This window comes from Ostrea edulis, chromosome 9 (assembly GCF_947568905.1).
Source record: "Ostrea edulis chromosome 9, xbOstEdul1.1, whole genome shotgun sequence".
Taxonomy (NCBI): Eukaryota; Metazoa; Mollusca; class Bivalvia; order Ostreida; family Ostreidae; genus Ostrea; species Ostrea edulis.
The window spans coordinates 70,413,752-70,430,789 of NC_079172.1; the positions used below are offsets into that span (position 1 = coordinate 70,413,752).

Sequence of the window (17,038 nt, forward strand, 5' to 3'; positions counted from 1 at the left end):
ATGTTACATGGACTGGCACTGGAAGTTGTATATGGTCGTCTACATGCAATTGAGGGGGTCCGAATGAAGGAGTTTGGATGAGGGGGTCAGAATAAGGGAGTCCGGTTGAAGGGGTCTGATTGAGGGGGTTGGTGTTTAGGTCTGATTTTTTGACAAGTTCACCTGCTGTGAATTCTCTCTGTATTGAAACGATAAATAGGGAATGACTCTACTAGAAGCTGACTGGAGAATCCTGCAGGTGCCTGACCATTTCATTAAGCTCTGACCTTGAACCTTTGATGTCCCTGCAATTTTCTCTGTATTCCTAAGAGCAGGTGTGTGATTATATAGGAATTGTGAGTTGTTATCAGTTTTGCTGGTCTCTGATTATTCTTTCCCATCCAGCTGTACAATATGTAATGTCATTTGGCTGTATGTATTGAATTGCCAATGGATGAAAATAATTATTGGATATTGTAGTTCAAGAGATATAATTACCTGTTCAACTAAACCAAAGAAACACACATTTTACCTATTTTCATTTACTCACTGTAAATCTGTGTATTCATGCATGCACAACTTTATGAGCAATTCTAGAAATTAGAGGGTCTTTTATCCCCATTAAGTAGTCCAGCATATTTGGCATGTATTGGGACACTATCCTGGGAGAAAGCCAAAAGTCATGCAAATTGTCCATTATCAAGAATAACTCTGACCTATATGTCATTAAAGTAGCTTCTTTGCTGTGTTTTTTCTTCTGTACAAGACCTGTTTTGATTCATTATTCTGGACATCATGCCCTTCTTAGGGGGGTGGGGGGTATTAATTTAAAGTCTAGGCTTGCACTCCCATTGCATCCACATTTATTTTAAAAGATAGATAAAAAGGAGTTTTTCTATTTACTTGGATAAAGTCATTAGTAAACTGATTTTGTTTCAGGGAAAGAAAGGTATTTGTTCTTTCAAATTATCTTCTATTTGTCAGACTGTTCTAAAAATATGATAAACAAAAATTATCTGAACAAAATATGAATTTCACATCCTCCAGAAGGTGTTAAACTTGTAGCGGTCAGCCGGGTTTGATCGCTGGTGGCCAGATAGCTCAGTTGGTAGAGCACCTAACTAGAGATTCAGGGGGCCCGGGTTCGAATTCTGGTCTGGTCCGTTGCATTTTCTTCCTTCCTGTTACATTTGGTGTCGTAGACCAGCCCCTGGAACTGACAGGTGAAAATGCCTGCCAGGGGATAAAGATCCTGGGTTGATATCTTCAGGGTGTGAAGACATTTAAGGAGGGGGGAATGTAGCGGTCAGCCGGTTTCGATCGCCGGTGGCCAGATAGCTCAGTTGGTAGAGCACCTGACTAGAGGTTCAGAGGGCCCAGGTTCGAATCCCAGTCTGGTCCTTTGCATTTTCTCCCTTCCTGTTACAAACTCAAGATGCCTAGAATCCACCAGCTCCCCCTAAACCCCTTGCCGGGGTCTCACCATATCCCATTTGGGGCCTTAACGGTGGCCCCCAAACCCCCTACCTCTTTAAGGAGTCCACATAAAAAACCCTTATTTACATTCCTGGCCGTGATTCATGTACTGTCGAGACATATTAAGTGACTGAATTCCTACCCACTCTCCCAGAGAAATGGACAAAATGTAAATTAAGACACGATTTGTTTCAATAAGACAGGTCAAGTGCTTCCATGTCTAATCACAGGAAGCCATTTTATTCTTTGAATCAGCTGTATTCAGTTCTTGATAAATCAAGACTGTCACAGAAGGTGCTGAACAGAATAGTCCCCCAAACCAAAATGTATTTCCTTTTATTCCTCTAAATTGATAGTAGTCAGTATAAAAAAGAGTAGAAGGGCGTTAAGTATGATCAGACTGACAGCGGAAATTGCATGAAGGGAGCATTAATTGTAGTCCTTGCTATTAAGTGAGAACACCTCATTATTCTGAAATTGACGATGAAGCAGCAGAGTTCTGTGTCCATGGAACGCTTTCCTGCAATTTATCATGCCCTCATGGAAGACAGAAATGACACTCATTTAGATTTTCTTCTTTTTTTTTAAACTGTAAAATAGATACATGCATTCTTTTATGCAGAAATTAGCATTTTTATACCATATTCATTACCAGTAAATTATGAGTTGGGTTTTTTAAAAAACCAAGTGAGTACATTACAAACATTTTGTATGCTGATTAAAGCACTGCTGACAGTGAGAGCAAGCAGAATATGTGTCTGACTAAATTGAAAGAACATCGTTATCGAATAAATTGACTGATCATGCAATGAGAGAAGGGACGGTACATACATCAGCCATTTCCTAATATTTATATTCAGTGTAATGCTATGTATTCTACTTAATTTCTATTGAAATCCATTGCTTGTCATTTGCAGCTATATGAAAACACATTTCGTTTCAATCTAGTTTGATTTGGTTTTTTAGTGCCGGCCGTCTGTGTGTGAATATTCACATTTCACAAACCCTGCGACATATTTGGCGACATATATTGTTAAAAAATATGTTTTTACCTTTAATTTGAATTTAATACTAAGCAGTGCTCGGCTGTATTACACGGGGGTTTATTTTATTACTGAGTTTAGAGTTTGCTCTTCTTGGACTTCATTTCCCTTTACCATTGTGATTTATGGATTAGACCTGATAATGGCATTTTGATTTGGGTGTAGTTTTAGCAAGGTTGACACTGACAGATCACCAGCATCTTTTCACACTCTCTCTTTGAAAGTCATGACTCCCACTCTGCTGTCTTTGAATGTCTGGACTCCTAGGTGACATATAAATGCTCTCTGAATGATCCGTTGACGTCAAATGAAGTGAAATTCTTTGTAAATTTATGAACACAACAATACTGTTCAATATACTAAATCTGTGTGTGTCAGGAATGGGTTGACAATCCCAAGATGTTAGCAGTGTGTTGCGACAACAGCTGGCTCAGCATTCAACATTCTTATCACCCATTTTCCTCAGCAAGCAATCACACAGTCGAATATAGCTAACAGCCAACCACAAGGACGTGATGCAGCTAGAAAATGTGAAAAGTGTGGAAGCCCAAATATTTCCTCTTGTTTTCAACACGTGTTCTCCTGAAGTTTGACTGCAATGACTTGTGCAGTTTTAATAAATTCTTTCGTATTTATCAAACATTTTATATCGATAAATTCTGTGCTCCCTGCCGTGTGATTTCAAGCCCACCCCCACCCACCCCCCCAAACATTTTTGCAATTACAATATTTGGAAGGGACTATATTTTGTAGAGTGTTTTTTAAAGGTACATGTATCATGCTCCCCCTCATGTGACATCATAGTTTTTTTTTTGCAAAATCTTCATTTGATTAAACTTCATGCATGTTGGCAATATATATATATATATATATATATATATATCTTTCGGGGAAATTTTATTCACTAGATATAATAAAAAAATTCGGTAAACTATTTGATACAGGAAAAGTTTATATTTCGTATTTTGTCAAGGGCAATAACTCATATGCTGTTATTTTCTCTAACGTATATCTATGATGCAATGATTTTACGGTGGATGTTTATAAATTATATATTATAATTATAAAATAGCAGTTTTTTTCAAACCTTTTTATTTGCTGTTTAATGATAATAAGTATCATAAAATAAAATCTATGTTGATCAACACCGAGAATTTAAGGCAGTTCTTAATTATCTTCCTTAAACAAAACAAATATGATTATATATACAATATTCATACACAGTTACAATAGTATTTGAGAATTTTGCCATTCAATGTACTTTGTAGCTATTTAGATATTTTAGGAATTTGGAGTTGCTTAGTTTTTGTGTATGAAAAATTTCTCATGACCTTGATTCACCTTTTCCATGTATGCAGTTTCGTATTGAATGTAAAAAGAACTCATTGATTTTGAACTATTATACTTTGTTAGCTAATGACTGTACAGTGACAAGTGCTCTTCATACCTGACTTCCTTATTGTAACTATAGTTCATGATATGCTTACCACTTGCAATATACCATCGTCACAATTTATCGCCATGTTTTCATGCACATACAGTTACATTTCTGTTTGAAAATTTTCATGATATGCTTTGAGATATGTAATACAATATACTGCTCAGCTAATGCAATTTTAGATTTAATCCCTTACAGTGGAGTAAGTAATATGATATCTGTGTGCTTGTAATGGTGAGTGATCAGAGATTTATCTGTATTCTTTACTACCAGTAAAGGGTACCTTAACTACCTTAATACTTTCCCCTTTTGACAAAGAAGGAATATTTCCTCTTTTACAGGTAAAACATTTCTCTATTGTAGAAAACTCCTAAATTGGAGAATTTTCTTACGGATGATTGTATATAACTTAATCAAGGATTTGCCCCTGGCATGTGTCCTATATAGGCGAGCTCACAACTGCATCCTCAAAACTTCCCCTTGGATATGAAATGGGTTGTAATTTTTAAAAGTTGGATAAAACCCTGGTGATTGTGTAACACATTGGGAGTGATGTTGTATTGATAGATAGGTCTGATTGTGAGACTGTAGCTCTGATGTTCACTGTCTTAACTACATAAAGGACTATCTACGGTCTGAGACTTATTTTGCCCAGAAAAATGCCTTTAAAGTTTTTTCTTTTAAATGAAGTTACTTTTTTGAAAATATTGTTTAAATTTTTGATTTTTTAAAATACATATTTGCCCTGTAAATTGGACAGTCATGCTTTTCAAGTTTTGTTTAAAACAAGTCTTAGAGTATTTTGTACAAGATTCCTTATATGCATTAACTCAGTCCTAATATTCTCAATCAATCAAAATGATGCAGAAATGAAATCATAACATCATGAACACCAGAATTATGACATCATAAAGTGTAATGTTTTGCCACTATTTTCAGTATTGACCACAAAATGGCTTTTTTTCCATGGCACTTTTTCTCCTGGAAAAACATAAGCATTATATTATTGGACAAACTGTGCATCTTTGCTGTATATTGACATTGTCACCCAAAAAACTTGGTGATACATCTCGATATGAGTGTAAAAGTCACGTACTATAAAAAGGAAACAATAAGAAATAAATCTGCAGCAGATGATGATTTATGACATCATAGTACAGGAAATGATGAAATTAGTGATAAATATATTCATAATGGTTTTGTTGCACAAGAATTAAAGTTTGAAAAAATAATTTCAAATCTCGAAATATTTCACTTGAATCTTTTTGCGTTCTGGTTGGCTAATATAGACCCAGACTATATATTTATGGTATTTATACTACAGGCTGTCGCAAGTAATAGAGAATGAATGTGTACACAATTTTATTTCAATTTTCTTCTCAGAAATATGTACAGTAAAACAAAATTTTTAAAGATGTTGTGTTTTAATTTCAGGGTTTTTAAAAAGACAAGCCCAAATGGAAAGGTATGTATACAAAAGCCATCAGTGGATTTTCGGAATTGGAATTGAAAGTACATGTATGTAATCTAAATCTATCTCAGCTTGTGAAATGGAAGTTCTAAATTTCTCAATGGACTGTGCAAATTGCAATTTAAGGTATGTATGCTAAATCTATCAGTGGGTAACTTGTGAAATGGAAGTTCTAAATCTCGTAATGAATTTTGTGAATTGGAATTTAAGGTATGTGTTCTAAACCTGTCAGTGGGATTTGTTAATCAGAAAAGGTACGTTACTGTATGCTAAATCTTGACTTTGTTAATTGCATTAACATATCACCATGATACTGTGTCTTGGGGTCTTCGTACTCTGAGATAGTGGATGCTGATTTGGGTTGACTTTTACTTTGTGCTCTAGATTTCCGTACCCCTTTACATTAGACATGATTTTTCTCTGGACTGGAAAAATCTGTTCTCTATACATGTATAATGATTTCACTTCCCAAAATTTCTAGGTTGTTCAATAAATTTCACCATTTACGAATCTTATTTTCCGGAATATCTGGTTTTGACTTTGAATTTTACATAGCGGTCAGTATTTCCTCATTGTATTCTTTGTGTTTGATTGGTTGAATCATTGCGATATCACCCAATCAACAGACTGTACACTGATTGTGAACACGTTGGCCTTACAAAAATGTCTGTAAAATAGTACAAAGAGACGAACGTTTAAGGCCATTCACAAGGTCCAGGTTTTGAAGAATCTTTTAGTCAAATGCACACAGGCAATTATATCACAATGGGTTCGAAATTTACTATTAAAGAGTAGAGGTATAGAACTCTAAATATAGGGTACCCAAGTTCACTGATTTAAAAACAATAAACCAAATGGTATAAAATTCTACTCTGTATTCTAATATATCCATACATAATCAATCTACATTACGACCAAAGTACATCTCGAAATTTCATATACTTACCAAGATATGCAGAAATGAATTCGAAAAAGTGCCCATTATTTTTTGGTTGAATTTTAACTACGCCCTAGCTGGCAATATATGACTAAACAGAATGTTTGAGCAACAAGCTATTACATAGAATGTGCAGCATTTAAGATATCATTTCTAAGTTGAATTTCTTACCCCAATTCATAAACTGAAGTCTGTAATGGCTCCAAAAGACTGAAAACTGTAAAACTGCCTGCACTTTCAATTATCACTGCCATTTTGACCGGTGCAACTAATATTACCCAAAAAGGATGAATCCTGGACCCACAACAATTTAGAGACTCAAATACTAATTTTAATCGATATTAATTCGTTATTGTACATAATTATGCTAATAACAAGTCGTTATAAAGCTGGCGGGTGTGACCGGTAAACAGGGGATGCTTGCTCCTCCTGGGCACCTGATCCCACCTCTGGTGTGTCCAGGGGTCCGTGTTTGCTCAACTCTCTATTTTGTATTGCTTATAGCAGTTATGAGATTGATCGCTGTTCTTATTTATATTTTGGACACGTGTAGTGCTACGTGTGACATACACTATTGATTTGAAATGTTGCTTGGGATAATTTAATAATACATACCTAGGACAGGAGAAGCAATATAAGTAAGGTTGTTACAGGTGATATGATGGCAATGCCCATTATGACTTTGTGCTTATAACATCAATAGAATCCATCTGCCAGGATCCGTGTTCAGAGCATCAGACAATGACAGTAGTGGACAGGGCATCACAACATGGGAACATGGGGATATCTAATTCTGTTTACAAATCTCTGTAGATGTTCGAAATATTGATCACTCCAATGTTATTTATTACAATTGTTTTGATTGGACAAAAATAAAGCTGAACAAGAATTTACACATTAATCTGTCTGACAACGCGATGGATTCATACGCACCTAAAAGCAAATAATGTAATGTACGGAGACTAGCGATGAAGCTATTCAAATTTTTGAAAGTTTTAGTACAGGGAACAAATTGGAATTATAATTAAGAATAGTGTTGAATAATCGGAAAAATTTCATAATCGATAATCGGTCAAAATTGGAAGAACTATATCAATCAATGATCGATATAATCGGGATTTACATGTAACAGTAGTTATTAATAATAAATGTTTATTATTTTGGGGTTATTTCCCTTTAGTTCATCACTAATTAAGAATGAAATATTCTTTTTGAAGAACTGACATTTTACACACAAACTTAACATAAAAGTGCTTTGCACTTTTATTCAGTTTGTGAGTAAAATGTGCAGAGTTTACACATCAATAAATTCTTCAAAAAGAATGTTTAATCCTATAATCTCTGTAAAACAATTGGGGGGGGGGGGGTTATAGAGAAATAATGATATTTGTAGTCAGATGACTGCTATATAACACTTCATACAATGATTCTAGTGATTTTGGTGGAGATTGAAATTTTTGTGATACATGTTTAAAAACTGCTTGATCTACAGCAGCGTGGCTTGTTGAATTTCTATGCATAATTTTTTTTCTTCTTCTTCTTCAGATAACTACTTACCTGGGAAAACGAGATTTCATCGATCACCTAACCCATATAGATCCTATCGGTAAGGCAATATTGTGGAAAATTCACATTAAAATCATATGTACTATTGCAACACTTTTAAAGGTATTGGATTTTTATAAAGAATTCTGAATTGCATATTATATAAAGTCATATTTATTCAAACTTGGCCTGTGTATATGATGCATTAAAACTATAGATGTAAATTGTACATGAAATATTGCCTGTGTTAACTTGTACCCCAACCAACTCGTACCCACATGGTCAATTGATCCTATCCAGGGCTGTATTACTCCCCTCAAAGTTAAACTGAATATTGGACCCATTCCCAATAACAAAAAGTGACTTATTTTCCCATTTTCAAAGCAAAATTTCCCAAATGCATTTAAAAATGGAAAAAACAGACAAACCTTGTTATCTTGAACTAGATGGGACAGAGAAAAAAGTTCGAGATATCCGAAGATTCGATATATCCTGGGTAAAATTCTTAAAGAATAAGTGATGGGAACTTCGAATCACTTTGACATATCCATGGTATTCGAGATACCAAAGTTGATAGTTCTGTGTCTAAATTATCTGTCCTTATTCAAATAATAAAATTGGTGGTTTAATTAGTCCTCACCTTGGGCTTTTAGTTAATACACCCCCCTTCTCTCTCCATAAACAAGAAAAGTGATTATTGAAAGTTAATATCTTTGTTACCTGCCCTTGTTTAGTGGCTTGACCTAAGCCTACATTGCTTTATGATTTTTACATTGAATCTGTACTGCTGATAACACCTGCAGGAGATGTCTCACTCTCTCTCTCTCTCTCTCCCTCTCTCTCTCTCTCCCTCTCTCTCTCTCTCCCCCCCTCTCTCTCTCTAGCCGACCAAACCTAAACCTACTAAATGAGGATGTCCTCACAATGTGTAGAAGAGAATACACACATATATATTCTAAAGGCAAAAAAGTACTATGTTAGGTATAGCTATAGGGATATCTATAAAAGTTTATCTAATGCTCTCTTTTGAATTATGAAAAAAAGGTTTTTGAGAGAGAATATTAGTAAGGACATGTCCTCACACCACTTGTCCTCTCTAAGCTAATATTTTGTATCTACATCTTTCACATGTTGTAGGTCACATTTATGAGGACGTAATTGTGAGGACATTTATTTGTCCTCATAGTGCAATTCTTGTCATCACAATGTCTGTCCATTGGTTGAAATTTGTCCTCACTTTACACGGTATACTCTCTCTCTGCATAAATACTGCACTGTATATTTAATTGTTGGGATAGTGAGATATTTAGGAATTTGAGCTCTCTCAGGAATAGAAGCAATAGTAATCAGAGTGGAAAGGGGTCCGAGTGCTAATGGTTAACTGTACAAATGTTAATCTTCACAGAAGCCTATAGGTTATCGAGGGTACGGTGTATTGGGATTTTATTTTAAACTCGATCACTAATGGCATGTTGGCTGTAAAATCCCATGAAAGTTGCAATATATAATCCATTACAATGGGCAGATAACTCTTGTCTTGGAACTGAAAGGAGTATTTCCCTTCATGTCCCTTTATGAACCCGGGGGAATTGTGAAAACCAAGCTTCGTTTTTTACTTTCGCAGATATTTACTAACATCTCAACTGTGAGAATTATGATATTGGAAAATAAATCTCTACAAAGAGCAGAACAGTATTTTGTGATTGGAGTCTTCATGTTTTTCATAATTTCTGTAAGAAATTGTGGACAATCAAATGTTTCATAGCCTTAATAAGTCAACTGTAACTGCATTGTTGGGGAAATATAGAAAACAGGATTGGAGATGCCAAGTGACAAGCAAATATATCTTTACCATGGACATGCATGCAAAAGCAAATCCAATGGATATTCATGCAATTAAACAAAACAAAAAATTAGAAGCAAGCACAAATGTTGTCAAGTGCCAGAACTGATTGGAATTTTCTCAGATAGTCTTTTAAAATAGTTGAGTTTGTCAGGGTGTGAGTTTGTTGGGTATGAGTTTGTCATGACATGAGTTTGTCAGGGTATGAGTTTGTTGGGTATGAGTTTGTCAGGGTATGAGTATGTCATGACATGAGTTTGTCAGGGTATGAGTTTGACATGACATGAGTTTGTCGGGTATGAGTTTGTCAAGATTTGAGTTTGTTGGGCATGAGTTTGTCAAGATTTGAGTTTGTCAGGTACAAGTTTGTCAGGGTATGAGTTTATCGATTATGAGTTTGTCATGGTACGAGTTTGTCGGGTGTGAGTTTTTCAGGATGTAAGTTTGTCAGGGTATGAGTTTGTCAGGGTATGAGTTTGTCAAGATTTGAGTTTGTCAGGTATAAGTTTGTCAGGGTATGAGTTTGTCAAGATTTGAGTTTGTCGGGTATGAGTTTGGCAGGGTATGAGTTTGTCAAGATTTGAGTTTTTCAGGGTATGAGTTTGTCAAGATTTCAGTTTGTCAGGGTATGAGTTTGTCAAGATTTCAGTTTGTCAGCTAGGGTATGAGTTTGTCAGGTGTGAGTTTGTCAGGGTATGAGTTTGTCGGGTATGAGTTGACTAGATACTGTATGAATCGATTTCATGAGCTCTATGCTATTCATGGGTACTGTCTATAATGTGATGGAAGTACTCACTTAACAGTCTCTATTCAGAACTGTGTCTATTGTATGAAGCCAGCTTGATTTCCGGGGTCCAATACAGTCATGTACAATATTACGTGTACATCACAACCAATATTCTGGAGATTCTTCTAGATTTGTTTCAGACAATGTTATGATGTGATAAACAGATGAACATACTCAAAATAAGATTCTAGTCTCATATGTTACAGATTGTTGTATTTATTCTCAGATGGTATAAAATTCTAGTTGTGTATGTTACAGATCGTTGTATCTATTTTCAGATGGTATAATTCTAATTGATCCTGACTACTTACAAGGAAGGAAAGTTTATGCCCATGTGTTGGCAGCATTTCGATATGGCCGTGAAGATCTGGATGTTCTCGGTTTGACTTTTAGAAAGGACCTATACTTGGCCAATTTTCAGGTGTATCCTCCCTTGGAAGACCAAACTAAACCCCTCACAAACCTGCAGGAGCGACTCATCAGAAAACTGGGGGCCAATGCCTACCCTTTTTTCTTTGAGGTAAAGCAACATTTATTTTCATGAAACTATCAATTTCCAATCACTTCCAATTGTCTACAGTTTGTCTACATCTTTGAGAATGGAAAAGACTGCAAAGTGTGTGATGGTCAATTTTATATTAGCTAAACTTCTGTTGCATGTAAGCAGGTTCTCGTGACAAGTTAGATTATAGCCAGTAAATTTTTTAAGCCAGTAGTGTGGTTAGGTAATTTGTATTTTAAGCAATTGTAGCTATAGTGAGTTTATTTACAAGAATATGAATAATTTATATCACCATATGATGCAAGAATCTATCTGTAATCGAGCAATTTCAATTCTGATATGAAATTGAAAATTTGTGAATTGATATTAAATTTCGGAGAGCTGCTCGAGATAACAGAGAGAGTTATCTTAAGTGCATGGTACTTATACACCTGCAGCAAAAAAGTTCCCAGTGTATAGAAAAGTTTGGAGGAACCTTTCTTGCAAATTTATCTGTAGGGGTTTGTGATTCCTGATAGAAAGTTATCATAGATTAGGCTAATAATGTTACTTGTTTGGTGATATAGCAATTATTAACCAGGGCTTCTGTTCTACCGTATTGACTGTAATATTACCTTTCAGCTTCCTCCAAATGCCCCTGCCTCAGTCACGCTACAGCCTGCCCCAGGGGACACTGGCAAGGTAGGTCTGTTCAACAATGCTGATGTTGACCTGTGAGACAAATTAATGTATGCATATGTTGACCTTTTAGACAATGCTCGTGTTGACCTGTGAGACAGTGCTGATGTTTACCTGTGAGACAATGCATTTGTTGATGTTTTAGACAATGCTTAAATGTTGACCTTTTAGACAATTAATGCACATGTTGACCTAGCTGTTAGGCAATGTATTTGTTGACCTGTTACACAATGCTCGTGTTGACCTGTTAGACTGCTCTTGTTGACCTTTTAGACAGTGCTGATATTGACCTGTTACACAATGCTCGTGTTGACCTGTTAGAAAATGCTTGTGTAGACCTATTAGAGAGTACTAGTGTTGACCCAAACCAATCATCTCAGAGATAAAATTGTTGCAAACTAGCTCATGAATTAGTGCAGTGTGGTGAATATTTCATATGTTTCTTGGAAATATCATAAATCAGGATCACATGTATTACTTTTCAAAAATTGTGTATACATGTATTGGCTATAAGATAGGCAGATGTTTTTCTTGTTTCATTTCAAAGACAGACATGCTGGATTTCAGAAGCTCCTCAAATACATACACACCTCATTGTACTTGTGTGTAGTGAAAATCATTGAGGCTTTTTAGTAGATTATATCTTTTACTGACTGATGTAGTACTTTATACTGAGAGAACAATGATAAACACTGTCATGTCAATATGTAAGATGTGTGAACATGTTGGTAAGGAGGGGGAGGGGGGTTGAAATTAGAAATCAGTGGTGAAGATCTGTGAGATAAAATGACCTATTTGCTATAAACGTACACTGCATTTTTAGAAATGCCTGAGTTATACGTTTGTTAGAGATATATAATATTTACACACATTATACAAAGCATTCTGAGAGTATTATTTCAAGAAATATATGTCACCCACTAACTCTTATTTGCCAAAAACTCCTTGTCCTGAAAGGGTCATAATTACCACACTCATAAGCTTAAGTGGTCAGTCATAGCGAGTCAGATATGGTCAATAGTCGTGTACGTAAAAGCTACACAGTGAATTTCATATCAGTGTCTTAAAGCTTAGATTGAATTCACTTGTATAAAACTAGGTCAGTCATGTCAAAATTAGGAAACTGCATAGGAAGTATCATCAGAACCTACTACCTTAGAGAAAGAAGCAAGGAAAATCAATTTTATGCTAAAGCTTAAAGATCTTGTAAAAAAAAAAAAAAAAAGTCATCTGTGACAAAATTCAAATTTGACCTGTAGGTTAGTAGAAAGTTACAGAGCAAGATTCATATGGTATGTCACAATTTGACAGTATCACAAAAAAAGTGAAAAAAATGAATTGCAACAGACAGATGGACAGACGGACATATGTGGTGTAAACTAGTCACCTCAGGTTCCTCCGATGGGACTAATAAATGTATAACTCAGGCGTAAATGAAGTGGAGTAAAAGCAAACGTATATGTAGACAGGAAGAAATTGAACGTGAAAACAGCGACTACTAAAATCTAGCCATTGCATACATGTATGTCGTTGCAAACAGACGACTGAAACATACGCTCCTCTCCACTGACTGACGGCTGAAACATACGCTCCTCTCCGCTGACGGCTGAAACTTAGGCTCCTCTCCGCTGATGGCTGAAACATACGCTCCTCTTCGCTGACTGACGGCTGAAACATACGCTCCTCTCCGCTGACTGACGGCTGAAACATACGCTTCTCTCCGCGGACGGCTGCAGACAATTAATGCAGGTAACCACTGCTGTAACAGATGATGTAACCTTAGGACTCGGATCAATAGAAACAGCCGTGTATATGTGGAGACACTTGACACTAGGACAGTAGTCATTCTCTGTAATTGTATTTATTTAGAGATAATTTTGCCTGAATTCTTTTCACTTGTTCAGCTATGAAATTAAAGTGCACCGTGATAAATGACTATACTTTCTGTTAGTGTTGGTTGATTTAATGATTGTATTGTTAAATTACTCTACTATGTGTCAGAAAACATGCTAAATTTTGATTGTGACAATTGAGGCATTGTTCACCATGATTCTCTTTATAACCTCAGATCAGACAAAAATGTAATTCGTTAAAAAAAATCCATAAGAGGAATATGATGATATTTTAAATTGATTCATGGCAACAGATTTCCATGTCGCATGTGTCTCATCATTGACGTTCATGCTCTTTAAATTCAGTTTGCCAAAAAAAAAAAAAATCTGGTACATAAAAATACATTCAATAAAGAAATTTGTTAAACCTGTATAACGTCAATCTTTTTATACATGTAGATTCATTGTGGGGGAAAAAAACAAATATAAAAATACATGCAGTAAAGAAATTGCATGTGCATTTATGACGGGTAAAAATTCATTTATGACTTATTAGTACAATGTAATTAAAAGAAAATATTTAGTTGACAATCACTTAATTATAAGTATTGAAAAATTTTGGACTGACCACTGACTAGTATTAAAACAAGGAGATCCACAGAGCCTGCCCACAATACACAGCAGAAGACTGTCGGAAGACAGGGAATAGCTAGTTCATACCATTTAAAACCAAAAAACAATTGTATTCATATATGTCTATTGCATGATATCGAGTGCTGTATGAAGCTTCTCAAGCAAGTAGAATAATGGGATAAGAGATTTGTTAATTAGGCTGAATCAACACTTATTCTCAAAATTTTCCATTTGCTACTAATTAGAATATCCTAATTAGAGTGTCTTGACATTTCATTGTGACGTGACAATGTTTAATATTATACGCTTCGTGTGTTAAATAATTAAGTATCAAAAAGGCGTGCTAGAGGGGTTCCGAATGAGATCTCGCAAACGTGTGGGAGTTATCATATACATGTATCATGTGTATAGATAAGAATGTCAGCTCTTGATTAAATGTTCATTCTAATGACAAAGCTTTGACAATGGTTTGAAAACCATTTTAGTGAAATAAGTGGAATTTGTCACCGGGGACCACAATTATTGGTGCAAGAGAAAACTTTCATGTGCAGTCCAACTTGAAATGAGACAGCTGAGACTTAGAATTCTCACTATTGGGTGCAATATCTAGGGTTTACATTTAATTAAGAGCAAGAAAATGGGCAGTGAATTGCTTTGTGAGAGATTTCATGTAAAACCAGTATTGATCTGTTTTGTAGCCTTGTGGTGTAGACTACGAATTGAAGACCTATGTAGCTGACAATCCAGATGAAAAACCACATAAAAGGTACAGTTCCCGGGCGCATCACACAAATAATACACTGCTGGATATTAACAGATCACAAATCATGACAAAATCATTTTTATATGCCCATCATTAACGCTGCGATGCACCATCAATACATGTCTGTTGGTCTTCATGTCTCTCTGTCTGTCAGCGCCTCATATGGGGAAAATTAACAGTAGTTATAAGGCTAGGATCATCAAAATTGGTAAAAAATGTTTCCAGTGATTTGAGGAAGAAGCCTATTGTTTGTCAAGGTCAAAGGTCTAGGTCAAAATTACATGGGTGATTTTGTTAAGTACAGGACAAGATAGAAACACTAATAAGACTAGGATTATAATCAAACTTGATACACATATCCCACCATTATAGATGGGTTGTAATTGTGGGAAGGTGCTTCATCCGTCAGCACCTTGTGAGAAGGATAAAAAATACTAATAAGTCTGGGGGAATCAAACCTTATACCCTTGTTTCTCATGGTGAGAGCTATAAAATGCTAAATAAAGCTATTAATTCTTTTTGATAACCAAATTTGGGTACCCTGTATCAAGAACCACACAGACAATTTAAGTAACACAGGTTCACAAAGCATACCTAGAAATTCAAGTTTGTTAAAATGAAAGACCATGCCTGTCGTAAGGGTAGACAATGAAGAAATATTAAATATAGGGTGTAGTGTTTTTAAAGATCTTCTCAAAAACTAATGGACCACAGAGACCATAACTGATGAGATGTACAGTCAAACCTCGTTATCATGAACTCGATGGGGCAGGGGAAAAAAATTCTGAGATATCTGAGGATTTGAGATATAGAGGGTAAAATACTAATAAAGAAAAAGTGGTCGGGACTTCCGAATCACTTCGACATATCCATGGGTTTTGAAATATCGGTGTTCCAGATACCGAAGGTCAACAGTATATATAATGAAGATTCATATTTGCTCAAATCGTGATCCCCAGCAATCTAATCGAAATTGGGTATTAAATCTGCTGGCATTTACTTGCTACAGTAACAACGTCGCACTGAGGGTCACATTCTGGTGACCTAAGACATAAATATCCATGAGACTGATTTAGCCAATCACGGCACAGCTAAAAAAAACTTTAAAAGTCTGAAGCAATTGTTTTTTCTTTTTGTTTGCACATTCCGCACAGACGTCTTCATGTTATGATTTATTGTTGGAAATGTTCGCTGTCTGCTCTATATGATATGTTAACAATATCAAAAAAAGAAAGTTATGAAAGGGAGCAGGTGCATAAGATTAAAATGAATTAGAATAGAGATTTTAATTAGAGTAAGAGTATTTTTTTACATATTGATCAAATGTTGCAGATTGTGGCACAAATTAAAATTGACATATTTACGTGCCAACATTCAGCATGGTGTTGATGCAGGAAAATGAAATTTTCAATTAAGAGTTTAGCTTGATTGTAGTGCAGTTACAAAGGAATTGGGCACAAGTTCTAAAAACTTGCACAGTGTAGTTGAAGTAACGGTGATTTTTGCCCTGTCAGTCAGGCACATGTGTAGCGTGTTTCATTGGTAGTGTGTTTTGTGTGTATGTAGAAGCACAGACATGGGGTCACAGACATGGGGTCATGTGGCAATCGGAACTCCTCGAATGTCTCGCACACTCGACTTAGATCTCGGATGTAATACGATGGCATCCATGAGAGAATTTGATGCATTGTAATCTGTGACGTATGTAACGTAGTGCAGTAGGCTGTGACATCATAGTTAACATTGCATCAAATTCCCTAATGGATGCCATTATATTACATCCGAGATCTATGTCAAGTGTGCGAGACATTCGAGGGGTTCCAATTGAGTCATGTGGTACTTGGCTTGTAGAGGGTTGCTTCTCATTCGTCAAACATAATTGTGTAAAACGTAGTGGATTGATATGAAATGCTTGAAAGCAAATCCCCTTTTCTTTATTTTATAGCAACTTACAAGAAATAATGATCTTCCATCTCTGTTACCTGAAAAATGGTTAGGTGCAGCACACAAAACTTTCCACATACAGATAAAGTCTTTCTAAAAAAAAATTGTCTTTCACAATATAGAGATGTCATATACATAATGTAAACTTGAAAAGTCAGATTTCATTG

At 35.6% G+C, this 17,038-nt stretch overlaps 1 protein-coding gene across 2 annotated transcripts in view; it reads left to right on the forward strand.

Annotated features, from left to right (window-relative positions):
* LOC125660400 (beta-arrestin-1-like) overlaps positions 1–17,038 on the forward strand; it is a 68,630-nt gene that overhangs the window by 36,517 nt on the left and 15,075 nt on the right. For both annotated transcript variants that reach the window (XM_048892216.2, XM_048892207.2), the window contains exons 2-6: positions 5,371–5,401; positions 7,890–7,950; positions 10,798–11,039; positions 11,643–11,702; positions 14,863–14,930. In XM_048892216.2, coding sequence (XP_048748173.1) covers positions 5,371–5,401; positions 7,890–7,950; positions 10,798–11,039; positions 11,643–11,702; positions 14,863–14,930 — 462 coding nt within the window. The remainder of the gene's footprint in view (positions 1–5,370; positions 5,402–7,889; positions 7,951–10,797; positions 11,040–11,642; positions 11,703–14,862; positions 14,931–17,038) is intronic.